This window comes from Gobio gobio (assembly GCF_949357685.1).
Source record: "Gobio gobio genome assembly, chromosome: 22".
In the NCBI taxonomy this organism is placed as follows: domain Eukaryota; kingdom Metazoa; phylum Chordata; class Actinopteri; order Cypriniformes; family Gobionidae; genus Gobio; species Gobio gobio.
In genome coordinates, this window is record NC_137118.1 from 34217255 (window position 1) to 34237835 (window position 20581).

Sequence of the window (20581 nt, forward strand, 5' to 3'; positions counted from 1 at the left end):
AGGAAATTACAAATGTTGTCTTGGCAGCTAACTGAAATAAATATGTTTAAGTTGAAATACTAAAATTACTAAAACTAAAACTGATATAAAAATTAATAAATAAAAAAAATATTTATAAAAACGAATAAAAATGACAAAAGCACATTATAAAATTAGTAAACTTAAATTAAAGTAAACTAAAAAAAATTAAAATATTTATATTGAAAATATTTGTATTGAAAATATAAAAATGAAAAGCTAATTAAAACCATTAATAAATATTATAAAGGTATATTATTAATTCTAAAGCAGAACTTAATGAACAAAAAACAATATTCTTCAAATGATCTTCTTTTGTGTTTCGCAGATGATAGAAAGTCATACAGATTTGAAATGACAGATGAGTAAATGATGACAGAATTAATATTTTTGGCAGAACTGCCCCTTTAATACTTGTACTGGTCTGACTCTATAATATTACTTGTGTTTGTCCTCATTTCTAAGTTGCTTTTGATCAAATCGCTTGCTAAATCAGTAAGTGTAATCCTGATACATCATAAATTATTTGAGTCAGTCTGCTGGATGTGAGATGAGGAAAAAATGTGCACATGTTGCATGCTCAAATGTATCAGATACCTGAATGAATACCTGGAAATAAGTTATGCAGACGTGAAATTGATATAGATAGATAAAATCAATACTACTGTCACAATTTGTGAAAGAAAAGAATGACATATCTGGACATATCATGATGTGTCTTTTTCAATGTATTACGCTCATGATGTATAATTTGAGTCCTTATTTTACTCAACTGTGACTTTATTTCTCATAAGTCTTTCTGATTGTTTGGACATTACCTCACACAATTTGGACTGTAATCCGTCCTTACAAACTGGACCTCCGCGGACACTTTGAATAATGTTCTGTCACTGAGATGTGTGTTGGGGAGGATGTATAGTGTTATGGAGCACCCAGATGGAGAGATGGAGGACAGATGGAAGGATAGAGAGAAAGAGAGTGAGATGGAGGACAGATGGAAGAGGAGGTGAGGTTTGGAGTGTGACTCAGCAGTCAGATTGAGCGTTTGATGTGAGGGAACATCACACCCTCAGTGAGATGAGAAATCCTTCTAACACCCCCCCCCCCCCCAATTATTTTAATAAATGTTATTAAACATGCTTGTGCTCATACAGAGAAACACAGTTTAGTAGAAGGCAAAGGAGTGAATTTCAATTTATATTTGTTACAATCCCTAAGATGTGAAAGGCCCCCTGTTTGAGTCGAGGACGCCCTAAGGAAAGAAAAACCACAAATGAAAACTCTTTAACAGTAATTAAGTTAAATTAGAACAAATGTGGCTTTTTGTTTAAGTCTCATGCTTCACAGATGCTTCTCCTGAGGGGGGAAAAAAAGCCTAGTGATCTTGCACATCTAGAGTTTCAGAAGAGATCTCAACGACGTCTCAAACTGTGCCCAGACTTGCCAAGATATTAAATATCCTCCTTTTGATATTCTCAGAGACCATATGTGACCCTGGACCACAAAACCAGTCATAAGTCGCACGGGTACATTTGCGGCAATAGCCAACAATATTGTATGGGTCAAAATGATTGATTTTTCTTTTATGCCAAAAATCATTAGGATATTAAGTAAAGATCATGATCCATTAAGATATTTTGTACATTTCCTACAATAAATATATCAAAAATGTATTATTAGTAGGAATATACATTGCTAAGGACTTCATTTGGACAACTTTAAAGGCGATTTTCTCAATATTTAGATTTTTTTTTGCACCCTCAGATTCCAGATTTTCAAATAGTTGTATCTCGGCCAAATACTGTCCTATCCTAACAAACCATACATCAATGGAAAGCTTATTTATTCATGGTGTATGAATTTCAGTTAAAAAAACTGACCCTTATGACTGGTTTTGTGGTCCAGGGTCACATGGCACAGTTTGAAGTCCTACCTTTATGGAAGTTTCAGATGGGGAACTCTTTGGCCCATCCTTGGTTTTAAAAATATCTGAAATTTCAGCACATTTTTTTGGAAAGAGGAACATTAGCTGGATTATTTTGCAGTTCATCATTAGGAGCTATTTTTTTGATTGGTTTAAAACATTTTCTTTTAAATAAACAACAACCAAAAAAAAAGTTTTCAGAGACACTGATTTCTTCAGTGTCCTCTGTAATGGACTGCACATTTAACCATTAGGGTTAAAATGAAATAATATTAATATGAAATATTATCATTACACCTTAAACATCATTATGCATCACTATTTAGGTTAAGTTTACACAGAATCAGTGACAAATAAAGAAAATAATTACAAATGTAATATCTGACAAAAACCTAAAATTTGATTTGTTAATGGAAAAACATAATAATTGGCTTAAGTATCTTTCCTATTATATTAGGCCTATTCATAATATATGAATGTTTATTTTCTTAAAACAACACTGTTCAGAATCAGAGTTAGCAAAGCAAAAACATATGGTAAAATAGGCTACATATAAAAACCTAAATCTATCGTTCTGTCTATCTGTCGTTCTATCGTTCGTGCATTGGCCTACAGACATGTGGGCACGGACTTCATTTCCCAGCGCGCATCGCGTCGTCCGATGTTTCCCACAGCTGACAGACAGTGAGCAGAGTCTCACAGCAGAACGCGCATCTCGCACGACGGGCTTCAAAAGCGCACTTGGATTTGGGATTACCTTGAACCACATCTCCCTTGTGGATCCCAGTATAGACCTCATCTATTGTCCTGCTCGGACAGTCTGATGGCATGCGTCTGTAGTAGTGCATGTGGATTGTATTGTTATTTGTAGTTGCACTCATCTCTCCATCCACGCCGAGCCCGATGCAGTGGGATGGATGGTGTTAGAGTGGGGCTGATGATGGTGGAGGAGAGTGATGAACAGAGGGACAGCAGCAGCAGCAGCGGCGGCGGCGGCGGTGGTGGCGCAGCGATGGCCGCGCTACACCAGTGCGAACTGATCCAGAACATGATCGACATCTCCATCTCCAGTTTACAAGGGCTCCGGACCAAATGCGCGGCGTCCAACGATCTCACACAGCAGGAGATCCGCACTTTAGAGGTAATAACGACGAGAGGGGCCGAAGTGCAGCGTCATGAGAGAGCGGACCCGCTCTCGCGCGCGCGCTTTATCCGTTTCTTCCTATTTTTGCACTGCAGCTGTTTATTGTGGTGCATTATAGATGCGCACAGTGCTTGGAACGAACCCCTTATTTTACCATAATATCCCTTACAAAAAGTACTATGGTATTACCATGTTTCCACAGGGCACCACGGCAATACAATGGAATTTAGACACTACTATGATGTATATTTTTTAGAAACGCACAGAGGTGGAATTTAAAACCGACAGTAGTACCTGACAATGTAGCATGATAATAATACCATGTTCATGGAGTAGAATAAGATGTAAATATCACAACGCTTGGATAGGGTAATCATATAGCAGCACAATAGCAATGTACCATGGTAAAACCATGTGATAGCTACAGTGTGCGAGTTTTTATGCGAGTGTGAAGAGCATCTTAAAATTGTCAGTATAGTGACACATACAAAGCTACAGTTTTATCGTGGGAAAACAATGGTCATTTTGTACAGGTTTGAAAAGTCCATTACTGTATGTCAATACAATGTAAAAAACAACCCCACAAATGACATGGTGCATTTCTGTAAGGGAAAACATTGAGCATTGGCTTATGCATGGAGTTCACAGCACACTAACCCAGTGGGGGGTTATTTGACCTGGTTCTGTTGACTAGGTGAAATATTCTTGGCAGTGAGATGCTGCATAAAGCACAGCATTCCTACAGCAACTCCATTCCAGAAGCAGTCCTGATAATCTGACAGTAAAGGCCTTCGCTGGACTGTCAGCCGGACTGTGTGTGATGTTTTGCCGATAACGTCTCACCCTAACTTCCACAACAACGGCGGTTAGGTGTCATTATTGATGTGTGCTCCACCTGGAAAGTGCCCCACTGCTCCACTGGTAGGGGTAATTAATGGGGAATCAATACAGCCATGGGGTGGATGGTGTGCAAACAGCCCCAGAGGGCCTGTAGTTTGAGTATTGGGGCGAGAATGTGACCGCATGCACCAGAATGATTGTTTTTGAGATCCTCTGAGGTTTTATGAAGTGTTATGGATCTGTGTTTCAAGATCTAAAAGGAAATTAGTACTAATTTGGGGTTAAAAGCTCAAGAAGAGTCTTGACGACATGACGATTTAAATTGATTATTTTTGGTCAACCATTATTACTGGCGATGCATAACATTATTCAAATTTGATGTATTTTGTCTAAATAAATGTAAAAATAAAATGATGTTAAATGCTAAGTGAATTGAGCTATCACAATTATAATGTACAATATGAAAAAAATTGAGCCTATTCATTTTCAGACTTGCCAAATTTTTATATTTAATTGTGTTATTAAAGGGATAGTTCACCCATAAATGAACTCATTTACTCACCCTAAAGTTGTTCCAAACTTGTATGACTTATTGTGTTGAACACAAAATAATATTTTGAAGAATATGGGTAACAAAACATTTGATGGGCCCCATAGACTTCCATAGTATGGGAAAAAATACTAGGGAAATCAATGGTGTCCATCAAATGTTTGGTTACTGACTTTCTTCAAAATATCTTCTTTTGTGTTCTTCAGCAGAAGAAAGAAACTCCTACAGGTTTGTAACAACTTGAGGCTCAGTATAGATGACAGAATTGTCATCTTTTTGGGGTGAACTATCTCATTAAATTAGTGTTTGGTGGCTGTGAATGTAGTCTAAATGTGGGGAAATGAGCGTGCACAGTTAAATATTCAATAAAAAAATACAGATCAAAAATCTAAAATTGGTTGATGATAACCAATATGGTGCAGATATTTAGTGAAAGAACAGCAAACTGACTCCTTCAGCTCTGCTTCCTGCTTTAGCAGAATATTTATATATATAACTAATATTGGTTGATTACATATGGTACAGATATATTGTACATCTCTATTGAGAAGGCCATTTTTTCCACCAAAGATCAAATCTAGAACAATTTAGTGAAAGAACAGCAAACGGACTCCTTCAGTTCTGCTTCCTGCTCTAGTAGGAAGTTGAAAGTTCTACCTGCGTTCCAAATCAGTCACTACTGGGCCTATGTCTACAGGAAATGGTGGAGTCACCGCCGGGGAGAGATTGCTTGGCCTGCTTCCTCTTTATGTATTGCAGAACTTTTTGACTGCATCTCCCTCCTTCAGGGCATTTAATACATGTTTTTGATTAGTTGTAATAAATACAAGGTGGTCGATCTCATATTTCAGGTATGCAGCCCTCAGCAGCCAGTACTACCTGTTTAACCCGGCTGAACAGGTTGATTTATTGTAAGTGTGCTCTTATGAGCGTCGTTCGGAGGGACAGATGGAGCCCGTCAATACTCCGGCAGTATTACAGGCCCTGGATGCTTGTTAATTCCTGTACAGAACAACAGATTTGAAGTGGCCACATTCAGACCCCCACCACTTCCCGTACACTTCAGTGCAATCAAGAGACGCTTGAACTCGCATTACATTCTCACTGAAAGCTCTTTATAACACCACTTCACGTCTTTTTTTTTAACAGCTCGCCACTCTGGCCAGGAGATAATTATTCTCGGTCTCTCCGGCTGAAGTACCGTGTGGTTATGTTTGACCGAATGTTCTCACTCTCTCCTGCGTCTGTCGTTCTGCTGATCGGCCCTTTTTTCCAATCTGTATTTTGCATAGATTTTGGTTCGCTGGTTTGCGCAAGTAGGACCCTGGATAAACATTATTGTTGATACTGGAACAACAATGCTATCAACCAGATTTTAGTGTTAGAGTCAGCATGAAACAGTGTTCATTTCTCTAATGAGACATGTTTCCATGAAAAAATGTGGGATATAAATATCAATAAATGAATAAATAATATAAGAGTAAATAAATAATACAAAAAGAACTAAATGGATCATAAGTAGGGATGCGCAAATGTTACAATTCTCACCAGTAGGCTACCAATACGTCAAAAATGTTCACGTTATGCCTGATATCCGATAAATGGCTGATGTAAAATTCTATATTATTTTTCTAAATAAATGAAAAATAAGCTACAAGAAGTGAATTGAACCATCACAATATTATAATGTACAGAATGAATATTGATATTCATTGAGACTTGCTAAAGATTACATTTAACTTGTGTTTTAAGTGAGCATTAAGCCTAAAGTATACTTCGTTGTTTTGGCGTATGCGTACAGTCGAATGCATATGTAAAAAATAAATACAAATATTCCTGAATACTGGTTGATTAACGATATGGTACAGATATCATACATCCCTTTTGAGTCAGCCTAGTCTGCATAGTATTATTTATAGATTATTTTATTATTTAAAATAATTTTTCTGGAATTATTAATATTTTTTAGCCATTTTATGTGACCCCCCCCATCTTTTTATTTTAGTTTTACTGTTTTGATTAATTTCTTTTTATTTCAGTATTTTTTTTTTTTTATCTATTTCCAGTTATTTTAGTGCTTCAATTTATTTCAGGTAATATTTCATAATTTTTTGTTTTGTTTTCATGCACTGTAAACCCGAGTAAGTTAAGAAATTTAAGCAAGCAGAACTGGCAGATTTTTATTTTGTAATCGTACAATTGAACTGCTTGACTTCAAATGTGTGAGTAAGCTAATTTAAACATTTTATCATTTAATCTTAATTTATATATTTTTAGTAATGGAAACTTGGCTAGCTTTAACTAGCTAATTCGGTAAATGCTAATTGGTAACACAATGCTTTGATAGCATTAGCATAGCATTGCAATTTCTAAATGAGTAAGACAATATAAAACACTTAAAATATATCTGTTCTCAAACTAAGCTCATGCTCCACTTGTCAACATGATGGTAACCCCCCCAAAAACCCACATAACAGAAAACATCTCCCACTTACCATTAATCTTTCACAAAAAAACATTATATAACACTTAATTTTAGCATTTACTCTCCCTTTCGAGTGTCATGGCAAAGCATGCTGGGAAATAAAAATCCTAGCCCAGTTTGTTCAATTTAAGTTTGAATTGTAAAACTCAAAACAATGAAACAATTCAGATTACTTAACATGTCAGTTTTGTGAACTGAAAAAGAAAGTTCTAAATATTCATAAAAGTTCATTTGATTAGTTTGAACTAATTTGTTTACTTTAAGTTTACCCTACAAAAAAAGCAATTATTTTGAGCATTAGGGTTTACAGTGTGTAATATTTACATATTTTATTTCAGCTTTATTTCAGTTAACCAAAATGTTTATAACACTTTGTTAACGGTTTAGTTTCAGGGCACTTGGTTGCTAGTAATTGTGTTCCATTCTTAGAAATATGCAAAACTTGCTAAATCATTAAAATCATCTTTACTGATCAAACCAAATCAGCTCGCTCCCTGTCTTTTTTGCAAGATTTGGGAATGTTATTCCTGCACCAGTTGTTTCTCCAGCTGCTGTGGGACTGCGCGTGTCCTCCAGAGTGAGCTTCTTATGTCTCCTCACATCTTCTCATTGTGCAGATTTTGATGAACTGTGATGTTTGATTCCGACAGCATGAGATGCCGTCTCAGGAAAGCAGTGACCTACTTCTATGCAGAGATCTTCAATCTCTCTGTGGATAAACACGTTTGTTGAAGGTAAAAAAGGAGAGCTAGCTTTGCTCCAGAGGGTTTCTGTTCTGCGGACTCAAGCGGTCAGCTGTTGAAGCCCTCATCAGTCTGGACTCCCCCCCCCCCCCCCGCAGTGATGTTTGAGAGAGTTTTGCAGTGCATTCGTGTCGTTTGCTGTCGTGGCTGTGGCTATATTTAGATGTCTTCCTCCCTACGCGTTTTCAGGGTTGGTTGTTAAATAAGAAAATAATGACGTGAAGAGGATGAGAGGGGGGGAGGGGAGAGGGAGAGTGCCAGCCAATCAGCTTCCGCCTGTTTGAGGGCTCCCAATAGACTGGGAATGGGGAGGGGGGTGACAGATTCAGCCAAGCAGAGCAGGTAAGAGATGTTCCATCATTACTCGTGGCTGTCTCAGGGCTGAGCTCTTCCCTAGATATTCTCCAGCGCATCCGAGCTGCGTCACTAAGGCCTGATGAGGAGCTGTCATCGTGTCTGGCAGCAATCATGTAATATGATGTCGATGATCAGATTTAGTCTAAATAACGTTCTTTCATGGCCAGATTGTCAGATCACAATTTTTTTCAATTATAAAGATATGTTTACTGAGGCACATTTACACAAAAAACATCCTCATTTCCTCTAGTTTTGAAAGGGGTCCATGGATCACCAGACACTTTATTGGATACACTTTACTTGTACCGGGTTGGACTGCCTTTTGACTTAATTCTTCATGCAAAGATTCAACAAGGTGCTCGAAACATTCCTTATTTTGGTCCATATTGACATGGTAGCATCACGCAGTTGCTGCAGATTTGTCGGCTACACATCCATGATGCGATTCTCCCGTTCCACCACATCCCAAATGTGCTCTATTGGATTGAGATCTAGTGACTGTGGAGGCCATTTTATTATACTGGACTCATTGTCATGTTCAAGAAACCAGTTTGAGATGATTTGAGCTTGGTGTGTTATCCTGCTGGAAGTAGCCATCAGTGGCCATAAAGTGATGGACATGGTCAGCAACAATACTCAGGTAGGCTGTGGCGTTTAAACAATGCTCAAGTGGTACAATGGGGCCCAAAGTGTGGCAAGAAAATCCCACACACCACTACCACCTCCAGCCTGAATTGTTGATACAAGGCAGGATGGATCCATGCTTTTGTGTTGTTAGTCAAATTCTGACCGTACCATCTTAACGTTGTAGCAGGAATCGGGACTCATCAGACCAGGCACTGCTTTTCCAATATTCTATTGTCCAATTTTGGTGAGCCCATGTGAATTGTTGCCTCAGTTTCCTGTTCTTGACAGGAATGGCACCTGGTGTGTCTTCTACTGCTGTAGCCCATCTGCTTGAAGGTTCAACGTGTTTTGCATTCAGAGATCCACTACTGTATACCTTGGTTGTAAAGAGTGGTTATTTGAGTTACTGTTGCCTTTCTATCAGCACAAACCAGTCTGGCCTTTCTCCTCTGAACTCTGGCTTCAACAAGGCATTTTCGCTTAGAGAACTGCCGCTCAGTGGATATTGGACCATTCTCTTTAAACCCTAGAGATGGTTGTGTGTCAAAATCCCAGTAGATCAGCAGTTCCTGAAATACCCAGACCAGCCTGTCTGGCACCAACAAACATGCCACATTCAAAGTCACTTAAATCACCTTTCTTCCCATTCTGATGATAGGTTTAGACTTCAGCAGATCATTTTGACCATGGCTGTGTGTTCATAATCAGCCCCTATACCCTCATTCACTGTTCCATACATTACTCCACTAATATAGCCCACTTGAAGGAGTGAATGAAAACGAGAGTGCAGTTTGGAAAACGGATGGGTGGATGATTCAGCTTGGTATTCTCTAGCCGAACATCGGTTGTACACTCGTTATTGTGGTGCATTGAGGGATGGAATGAGTGCACTCGATAACGTCCACTATGGTTTCGGACACCACTACAAATGGCTTAAATTGTGCCCTATTTAAGGGTTTGGGGGCAATTTCGGACACAGCCCATGTCTACATCCCTAAATGCAGCTTCTATCACTGGATGATTAGATATTTGCGTTAACAAGCTGTTGAACAGGTGTAGATAGTGTGTGTGTGTGTGTGTGTGTGTGTGTGTGTGTGTGTGTGTGTGTGTGTGTGTGTGTGTCAGGGATGTAACAATATATTATGTCACAATATATTGCAATATATTGCAAAAATGCAACAATGTATTTGTAATATTTACAGAATATATTTGATATATATAATACTTGTTTTATAATTGTATGTATTTATAATCATAATTATTACTCATATTTATTTAGCAGCTGGGAATGGGTGATCCATTTATGTTTATATCTTCTAGAATGAATCCCTCATACACCCTCATTAATACTCCTTTATCAAATGAGATTATCGGTGAGGCAGCGTCAGCATGTACACAGACACATGACCCACACGTGACATGACACTTTACATGAGTAAACGTCTGTGAAGCAATGCTGGGATTAGCTGTAGGTTTTAGTAAATCTCTCGTGTGTGTAGTGTTGGGGATTGTCTGAGGTCAGCATTAAACTCCCGTGTGTCCTGCAGGTAGTTGAGGCTGGTGGGCAGCTCGTAAGAAGAGATGAAGGGATTGGCGTTAAGCACATTACACCAGGGTGACAGGTGAAATTGCATAGAGACATGCTAATCAATGTGGATCAGGTGGATACCTCACAGCTCGTATCTGTGGACACATTGTTTGACGTTTTTCTGCAGATCTGTCTGTGTTCTCTGAGCAGCTGGGCGTGTTCCTGCCCTTTGGCTGTCAATCACACCTGCTGACCTCACTGAGCTGTTGTCATGGCAGCCTCGTCCCTGTGTTTACCCTCATCTGCAGTCAAGCAGGTGTGACCAAAAACCACCAGTGTTGCTTACCATAACATTTAAATCATTAAATTATTGTGTTTTGGTTTATTTTACATGTGAATGACACATTCAAGTATGGCTCCATTTTAGTTTTTCACTAATGTCGTGTTGTTGTCTGAGAACAGGTTGCCCCAGATATTCCTCAGTAAGATTAAAAAACCTAATATTTTTAGCAACTATCCAATAAAAAGTCTGGTAGCATGGTGCAGATGCTGTAAGTATTACCATTGTACTTTGATATTATTACTACTAGTAATTTAATTTATATTAATGAATTAATATATTCACATGATACCAAGATATTTAAAGAAATATAACTATATATGAATTAGATTGTTAACATATATAAATCAGCCTCTTTAATATCTCAATTGTTGCTCTTTTTTTCTACAAAGAAATTGTAAAATATCTGAGAATAGCTATAGATAGTTACCTATATCTATACCTTTTCGTATAGAAAATTGATACATATAGAAGATGTTTTGAGAACTGAAAACGTTTATTTTTTTGTCCATACAATGAAACCCCATTGACTTTCATTGTTTGGACAAAAACAGCTCTTCAAAAGATCTATTTTTGTGTTCCACTGAAGAAAGACATACAGGTTTGATATGATATAAATGGATATTTCAACAAAAAAGAAATTACTTGCCCTTTAAATCTTCTAAACCATGTGCAACATCTGAGCAAGATTTTCTTCAGGGATGTCTAAAAAGAAGGAACGGGTTGCTTATTCTTCAATAAGCTAAAAATATGATCAGTTTATATGGGATGATACAACAAGCTGATGATGAAACAAATTTCTGAGAATGTTGTGAACACAGATTTGTAGATTATGACTACAGACAGATGACCATGCTGTGTAAAGATGTCTAGGTTTCACCATGTTTTCTGTCTATGGGAAAATCCCACTCTGAAAAAACATTACTGACGACCCAGGAGTGTAGTTGCTAGGAAACCTGACGTCACACTTTCACCAGTGTATTGTTGTCAGTGATGTGTGTTTGTGTGTGCGCAGAGACAGCAGTGCAGGCTCAGGACCTGGTCCAGTCATTAAACAGAACCAGTATATTTCATCTGGGTCATGCACGCATGTGCAATGAATCTGAGAAATTAAATTGAAGAGACTGAAATGGCGATATTTTATCCTGCTAGACAATTGCAGTAAAGAAGATTTAGTACAAAGACATTTGGACCTTAAAGGGGTGATGAATTGAGAAATCTTCCCTTGAGCCTTTGATATATAAAAGTTCATCGTGATATAAGAATATCTTGTAAGTTTCGGAGCTGAAAACTTCCTTGTTAGTCAAAGTAAAGCTTTTATTGACATCAGACCCAGCAAACGCTCAATCTCAGAATATGTCGACCCTTGACGTCAGCGTTTGGTGAAACGCCGCCCCAACAGAAGAATAAGTGCCTGATTCTGTAGCCCCGCCCACCGACTTGTGGAGCTAAACGGATCGCACTACCGAGCAATAAACATGCCGAAGATAGCAAGATATTGCGATGTGCCTGGTTGTGGAAGAACACAGTCGCTGCATAAGCTTCCTTCGTATTCTAATATTGGAAATGTGTGGTTGAGCTTTATTTTTAATGAATTGTGAATCAGGCGAGACAAATAATATAAAATAACATTAATATTAATTGATGGATGAGAGATAAATCATTGTGTTTGTTTTATACAGACCTTTTGCGAGCCCTGTGGGTGAATCATTCCGGTTGCCGCTTTCAAAACAACGCCTCACGCGTACTCATGGGGGAGCCGAAGCGAATTAAATATGCAAAGCTTATCCAATCATAGCAGTGGGCGTTTACTTCCAAGTCTTCAGTAGTAGTGGGAAGTTCGGATCATTTTACTGACTCGGATCTTTGAGTCTCTTTCAGCAAAATGAACTAATCTTTTTTCGAGTCATTTCGTTCATTTCAGCAAAATATAATTAAAATGATATGTTAAATAGCCCAACCCATCTAGTACTTATGAAAATGTTGATTACATTTGTAAAACTAAATAAAAATAAACTATAGGGTAATGCAACCAAAGCCAAATGATAAGAAACTGAAACGTTAAATTAATTGATTAGTTGTTGGGTCAGGCTATTGCAGTCTAACTCTGTTAGTTTACCTCACCTCCTGATCCGAGACATTCTTTCTTTTGTAACTTCATATTTATCATGTTTGTTCTCCGCCTCTCGTGTCTTCGAACTCCTCGAGACGTTAGTTGTCGACTCGTCTGTGTCTGACTCTGATCTGGGGCTGAGCCAGGCCCTGTGACACAGGTCCGGGAACAGAATGATTAGTTCATCTTTCGAGTCTCGAGTCTCGAGTTCGGGTTTGAGTCTTTCGTTCTTCCTGTCAGTCCCATAGAGTCTATGCTGTCAGTAACGGAAACAGAAAAGATTAGTTCTTACGAGTCTTTCGGGTTTGACGTTTGAGTCATTCGTTCTTTTGCCACGTGACTTGTCACCGTATTGAACACTAGTTCACAACCTTTTTACTAACAAGCACGTAGTTATTTTTTTATTTTATTTTTATTTTTTATATATATAATTCTCAGTTAATATCAGACATATATGGGAAATATATTGACTATTCAAGTCTAACATCACAAATTCAAGTCAATTAGACTATTACTCATTTTGAATCATATAGCACAAACACACACACACACACACACACACACATACATACAATATATATATATATATATATATATGTAATATGTAATATGTATTTGTATAGGTGCTATAGGCCTATAAGCTATGTTACAAAGGTTTAGGTAACATTTTTAAACTGATTTTTATTCATTAATAACACAAGGACAACAAAATTATATAACATAATATAAAAATAAAATACAGTTGATTCAAAACGAGTAATAATCTAATTGACTTGAATTTGTGATGTTAGACTTGAATAGTCAATATATTTCCCATATTTGTATATGTCTGATATTAACTGAGAATTATATATAAAAAAATTAAAATAAAATAAAAAAATAACTACGTGCTTGTTAGTAAAAAGGTTGTGAACTAGTGTTCAATACGGTGACAAGTCACGTGGCAAAAGAACGAATGACTCAAACGTCAAACCCGAAAGACTCGTAAGAACTAATCTTTTCTGTTTCCGTTACTGACAGCATAGACTCTATGGGACTGACAGGAAGAACGAAAGACTAAAACCCGAACTCGAGACTCGTATGAACCCATGTTGCGTAATGCGCATGCGCGGTCAACACAAAATGAACGAATCACTCTCTGAGACAACTCTGTAGTCCCGAGTCATACTAAAGATTCGTTCAAAATGAGTCTTCAGTGCGGCACGGCCATTAAAACCGAGCGTGTCTTGAGAGAGGCTCAAAACCAGGGCAGAAAATAGCCTATTACTTATTCATTATGATGTTTTTGAATGTAAAAACCACGTGAACATCACAAGTAGACAACAGTATAAAAAAAAATTAAAAGCCGGTTCATGACGCCGTTAATTGTAGCGACTCCAAGGAGCTCTATTATACCTAGAGAAAGTATACATTATACCTAATGTAGACGTGTGTAAACCTCACTCAGACCAGAGTTTGAATCCCGCTCGGAGCATGTCGAGTAAGTTAAAGTTGCACTGTAATTGCAGCACACAATTTCAAATCTGCTCTGCACAACTTGCAAAAATGAATAGTTTAGCATTGTTATGATCTCATGTGTTAAGATGAGAGCAGTTGAGATGGTGGGCTTTGCTGTTTGGTCTGAGAAAAATGGGCTGTTGGTATGTCTCTGCAGGCTTTAAACCAGTGCGGCCTTAACTTTCACACCAACAGCAGAGAATTGTCCTGTTCATCTCTGTCTAGCTTTGGCCAAGCCCCAAAATCAATGTTCACAGAGACAAACTAACAAAAGAACATGAAAGTGGGTGTTTCTCTGCTTTCCTCAGAGCTGTGAGACTAGAAAACCAGGAATCATGCCAGTGCTGTGGCCATTATGGTGGACACCACGATTAGTTCCAGCATTGTGAAGATCTTGTCAGAAAATGGCCATAGCCTTCTCTTATTGTGATTACCCTTTTAACTATAGTTTAGTGACGGGTAACACTGCTGGACAAACTAAGTCATTGCAACTTAAGGTGATCAGGTGGCTTTGTAGGAAGTGGTGGTTGTTGCTTTGATTTACCAGATCTAGCCACCTTAACCAAGGTGGCCAGCTAGAGGCCACGCGAAAACCGTCAGAAGCTGGTTTGACCTGAATATTCTAATAGGGGGATGGCTCCTCATTACCATGGTTAGATCAATATAACTATGATTTCTATTAAGCAGCAATCTATGGTATTTGTTATAGAAAAAAAGAGACTAAATAAGTAATGTATTCATCACTTTCCATATACACTACTGTTCAAAACAAAGGTTTGGGGGCAGTTTGTCTATTATGCTTACCAAAGCTGCATTTATTTGATCAAAAATACAGTAAAAACAGTATAATTTGAAATGTTACTGTTTAAAGGAACGTACCGACTTTTTGGGACTTTAGCTTATTCCCCGTATCCCCCAGAGTTAGATAAGTCCATACATACCATTCTCATCTCCGTGAGTGCCATAACTATGTCTGACGCACCCACCGCTAGCCTAGCTTAGCATAAAGACTGGAGGTAAATGGCTCCAGCTAGCCTACTGCTCAATAAGTGATAAATAAAGCCAACATTTTCCTATTTACATGTTGTGATGTGTATAGTTACATCGTGTACTAAGACCAACAGAAAATTAAAAGTTGAGATTTTCTAGATAGATATGGCTAGGAACTATACTCTCATTCCTGTGTAATAACAAATTATCGCAGCGCCTGAAGATAGGCTAACTTCCATCAACATAACCAACGTGACAATCTGCTTGCACAGGGAGCATGCTTGGGACTATTTTCAGGCGCTGCATAAAATTGCGCCTGCTGCACCCACGGTACGGCAGCAAAGTCCCTTGATTATTACGCTGGAATGATAGTATAGTTCCTAGCCATAGGCCTATCAGTTTAGAAAATTGCAACTTTTCATTTTCCTTCGGCCTTAGTACATGTTGTCACTATACACATCACAACATGTAAATAGGAAAATGTTGGCTTTAGTTTATCACTTATTGAGCAGTAGGCTAGATGGAGCCATATACCTCCAGTCTTTGTGCTAAGCTAGGCTAGCGGTGGGTGCGTCAGAGAGAGTTATGGCACGCACAGAGATGAGAATGGTATGTATGGACTTATCTAACTCTGGGGGATACGGTAAATAAGCCCAAAAAGTCGGCGTGTTCCTTTAAAATAACTGTATTCTATTGTAAATTATTTAAAAATATAATGTATTCGCATAATGGCAAAGTTGTATTTTCAGGAGCCATTACTCCAGTCTTGAGAGTCACATAAATCATTCTAATATGCTGATTTGCTGCTCAAGAAACATTTCTTATTATTATCAATGTCGAAAACAGTTGTGCTGCTTTATTGCGGAATCCGTGATGCATTTTTCAGGATTCTTTGATTAATAGAAAGTTCAAAAGAACAGCATTTATTTGGAATGGAAATCTTTTGTAACATTATAAATGATCGATTTAAGGCATCCTTGTTGAATGAAAGTAGAATTTTTAACAACAAAAAATTGATAAAATAAAAATGTCTTTGCTTCTAGTTCTTTGGTTAAAAAAAAGAGCTCAAACTTTAAAATAACCATTATATAATGTTCTGTATCAGTTCTTATTTGGTTGTCAGAATGTTGGTTTCCAAAACCAAACAGGAACCCTTAATAATGGCTATAAAATAGAGCTCTTTAGCTTAGTGAAATGGTTCAAGTTCTTCCTGTGTGAAGTGTGCCATATGTGAGCATCGGATGAGACCATGTACTTTTAAACAGTTGCGTTGTGAGCCTTTTTAGTTGTGCTGAAATCTGAGCGCTGTGGAAAACTCTCAGACCTCAAGCACTTGACACATATTTTCATATTGACTGCAATGGCTAAAAGCTTTTGAATGGCAGTTGAGCTTTATTGAGTGGAGTGCTCACTGTCCTCGGTGTAATTAGCATTTAGCTGTTAGCAATAGAGCTTTAATTGCTTGTTTATCGCCTCTGACCTCCCACAAGGTGCTTTCGGTTCCCTGTCCTCCTACGCATCTGACCCCTGACCCCGACTGGTGTTTGTTCTGCCGCCTGCTACGAGATGCTCGCCTGCAGTGCGCGGGCCTTTTGTTGGCTTCAGCTGCGACAGTACTCAAGGTCTCTTTTTTTTTTTTGCTGAAGTATGTGTGCGAGTATGCGTACAAAAGAGAGACTGTTTGCTCTTGAGAGGTTGTCATTGAAGCTCTGATTCACCTGTTGAGGTACTGGTTTCTCTCAGGGACATGTGTGCGAGTGTGTAACGGAGATAAAGAACAAGAACTTTCAGCCAGAAATTCCCCAGTACAAAGATCTGATCATAATGGCTTCAAAGGAACGGTTATGTAAGGAACAGTTTGAGAATATAGGGATCATTTGGAAAAACAGATAATGATTTGAAGGTTTGAGTATGTATGAATCATTTGAAGATGTGGAGATCAGTTCAACTTTGTTGTTAATCCGTTTGGATATATAGGTTACATAGTAGTATTAAATGTGTAAGAGTTTTTGGCATTAGTGCGATTATGCCAAGATCAGTTTGACTTTGTGGGTATCGTAAAGTATATGAATGTCAGTTTGATCAGATAGTTGCCAGTCTGTGGGGATCATTTTGAGTATGCAGGGATCAGTATGAGTATTTAGCTCCTGTTTGAGTATAATTATGGGATGAATTTGAGTATGTGGGAATCAGTTTGCATATATAGCATATTAAGGAATAAGTTAAACTATTTTGGAATTAAATATGTATGAGTTTTTGGATTCAATGACTAGTTGGGTGTCATTTAAATTATATAAGGATCCGTTTGAGTTGATTAATCTGAGTATATAGTGATCAGGTTAAGTATGTGGGTCACCATCCTCTCCTCTCCTCTCCTCTACAACCTGTCACTCACATGAGATCAACCAATAGGAAGCCACAACCATCCAATCAATTCCCGATGGACAAAATCAAGTCCCGTCCCTTTTTTTCTTGTTCGAGAAGCTGTTTCATTTAGGTATACATCTCAATAGGGAAGAAAAGTGTTAATGCTGACTTTAAGTATATAAGGATCAATTTGAGGGTGTAGGGCCAGTTGTTCAAAAAGTTTAATCTGGATCAGAAGATCTGGATTTGGAAATTCCATGTTTTGCTTTCCAGGATCAGGTAATCCATTTAAATTTTGTGCCGTTTTTTCAAAGCAAAATTGGATTGGATCACCCAGATCTAGATAAACACTTTTTCAGATTACCAAATCTGAATTACTAGTGCTCTACGGAGCCCTTAAAGGGACATGGTGATGGAAAAAAATATGAGATGGGGAGAAAAAAAAAACGTAAATGTTTTTGCGTTCTCTCAAATACGTTTTGCGTAGCGTTCACCCGAGAACCTGTGCGTGCGTGTGTGTGTGTGTGTGTGTGTGTGTGTGTATTACATGATACAAATGTTGTATTTTTTTCAACTAGTTTTAAAGTTTTATTAAATTATTGTTCCTGAAATCCACACTTCTGCTGGGATCAGTATAATTCTGATGTTTTGAATCAAAGATCTTACTAAAAAGTTTTGAACAACACGAGCTAATGATTTGTTCCAAATCAAAACCAAGATTGGATTTTCTGTTCTAATCTGATTTCAGAATCCTTTTTTTCTTTCCAACAACCCATTTGAAAGATTTGATCCAATCCGATAGCCGAAATCCGATCAGATAACTTTTGAACAACTGGCCCCTGTAAAGTGATCAGTCTTGAGTATGCAAGGATCCATTTAAGTATGTGTGGGCATCATTTTAAGTATATGTGATGTGACCCTGGAGTCTGGACCCCAAATCCAGTCATAAGTTGCACGGGTATATTTGTGGCAATAGCAAACAATACATTGTATGGGTCAAAATTATCGATTTAGCTTTTATGCCAAAAATCATTAGGATATTAAGTAAAGATCATGTTCCATGAAGATATTTTGTAAATGTTCTATCGTAAATATATCAAAAACTTTAAAGGAAATCTTTTTTTTTTTTTCAATATTTAGATTTTTTGCATCCTCAGATTCCAGATTTTCAAATAGTTGTATCTCGGCCATATATTGTCCTATCCTAATAAAACATACATCAATGGAAAGCTTATTTTAGTAATCTCTCAAAAAAAAAACTTATAACTGGTTTTGTGGTCCAGGGTCACATATAAGGATCAGTATATAGTGATTAAGTGAAAGGATAAGTTTGAGTATGCAGTGGGGATTATTTTAAGTATAATATAAAGATGAGTTTTAGTATGTGCGGATCAGTTTGCACATGTAGTGTGTGAGGGAGCAAATTAAATCTATAGCATTCAATTTGAATATGATTTTGAGATCAGTGGAGATTAGTATGCAGAGGTCAGTTTGAACATAGGCAATAATCAGTTTGATTATGCAGGGATCAATTTATTTATTCTATATGCATTTGTTGGTGTATCTGGTAATGATGATAGAGGGATTAAGTGTGTCTGTTTAATGCATGCATAAGCGTGCTGTTCTCATTAAAGCAGTGATTGCAGGCAGCAGCAGTGGGATGGGGGGCGGTGGAGGGGGAAGTGTGAAAGGATGACTCGTTTTATGGCCGTCGGCCTCATGGTAACGGGCCTCTGTGCGTCAGTGAGCCGCTGACCTGAACTGTCACAGCAGGTGAGCCCTCCTCTCACCCTACCCTCTCTCTCTCTCTCTCTCTCTCTCTCTCTCCCACTATTTTACCCCCTTCCCTTCTTTCTGTCTCACTGCGTCATCAGCGCTTCTGTTCTGCTGAGGTGTCTGTGCGGCCCATCCAGGAAGCTGTATACAGGGAGATTGAGGGAATAGGTGTGGTTTTTTTGGAGTGCATTGGTGAATTTGAAGTGGGTCAGCATTCTGCACCGAGCTGGAAAATTCATCCTGCGTTAGCCAGTGCAGTTTGTTTGTGCAAGATTTGGGAGCGTTCCCCACTGCGTTTATTATCCAGAACGATCCTTACTAGGAATGTGCGCCAAGACAAATTTCCATAACGCTTAAACAGAAATGTTGTAACCGACTAGCCTAAGAAACCCCCCGAAGAAGTAAAAAATGAATGCTCCTAAAACATATACATGTACACAATATTGCCAAAAGTATTGGGACACCCCTCCAAATCATTGAATTCAGGTGTTCCAATCACTTCCATGGCTACAGGTGTATAAAATCAAGCACCTAGGCATGCAGACTGCTTCTACAAACATTTGTGAAAGAATGGGTCGCTCTCAGGAGCTCAGCGAATTCAAGCGTGGTACCGTGATATGCAATAAGTCCATTTGTGAAATTCCCTCACTACTAAATATTCTACAGTCAACTGTTAGTGTTTAGTTTATAACAAAGTGGAAGCGCACGCTATGGCGCACAGTGCACAGAAGTCAATAGATACAGACCTCCAAACTTTGTGTGGCCTTCAGATTAGCTCAAGAACAGTGTGTAGAGAGCTTCATGGAATGGGTTTCCATGGCCGAGCGGGTGCATCCAAGCCTTACATCACCAAGTGCAATGCAAAGCGTCGGATGCAGTGGTGTAAAGCACGTCACCACTGGACTCCAATCCGATGGACGAGTTTGGATTTGCCGGTTGCCAGGAGAACGGTACTTAACCGACTGCATCGGAGGGGGGATTATGGTGTGGGGTTGTTTTTCAGGGGTTGGGCTTGGCCCTTAGTTCCAGTGAAAGGAACTCTTAATGCTTCAGCACACCCAAGACATTTTGGACAATTTCATGCTCCCAAATTTGTGGGAACAGTTTGGGGATGGCCCCTTCTTGTTCCAACATGACTGTGCACCAGTGCACAAAGCAACGTCCATAAAGACATCGATGAGTGAGTTTGGTGTGGAGGAACTTGACTGGCCTGCACAGAGTCCCGCGTAGAGTGGGACGAGTAGGACCTGAGGGTAATTTGAACAAAAATATAAAGCAAAAC

The 20581-nt window shown here is 38.4% G+C and overlaps 1 protein-coding gene across 4 annotated transcripts in view; it reads left to right on the top strand.

Moving 5' to 3' along the window:
- The first annotated feature begins 2612 nt into the window (after positions 1 to 2612).
- ksr1a (kinase suppressor of ras 1a) overlaps positions 2613 to 20581 on the top strand; it is a 56721-nt gene continuing 38752 nt past the window's right edge. For all 4 annotated transcript variants that reach the window (XM_079805425.1, XM_079805426.1, XM_079805424.1 and 1 more), the window contains exon 1: positions 2613 to 3083. In XM_079805425.1, the coding sequence (XP_079661551.1) occupies positions 2856 to 3083 (228 nt within the window). In that variant the 5' untranslated portion in view covers positions 2613 to 2855. The remainder of the gene's footprint in view (positions 3084 to 20581) is intronic.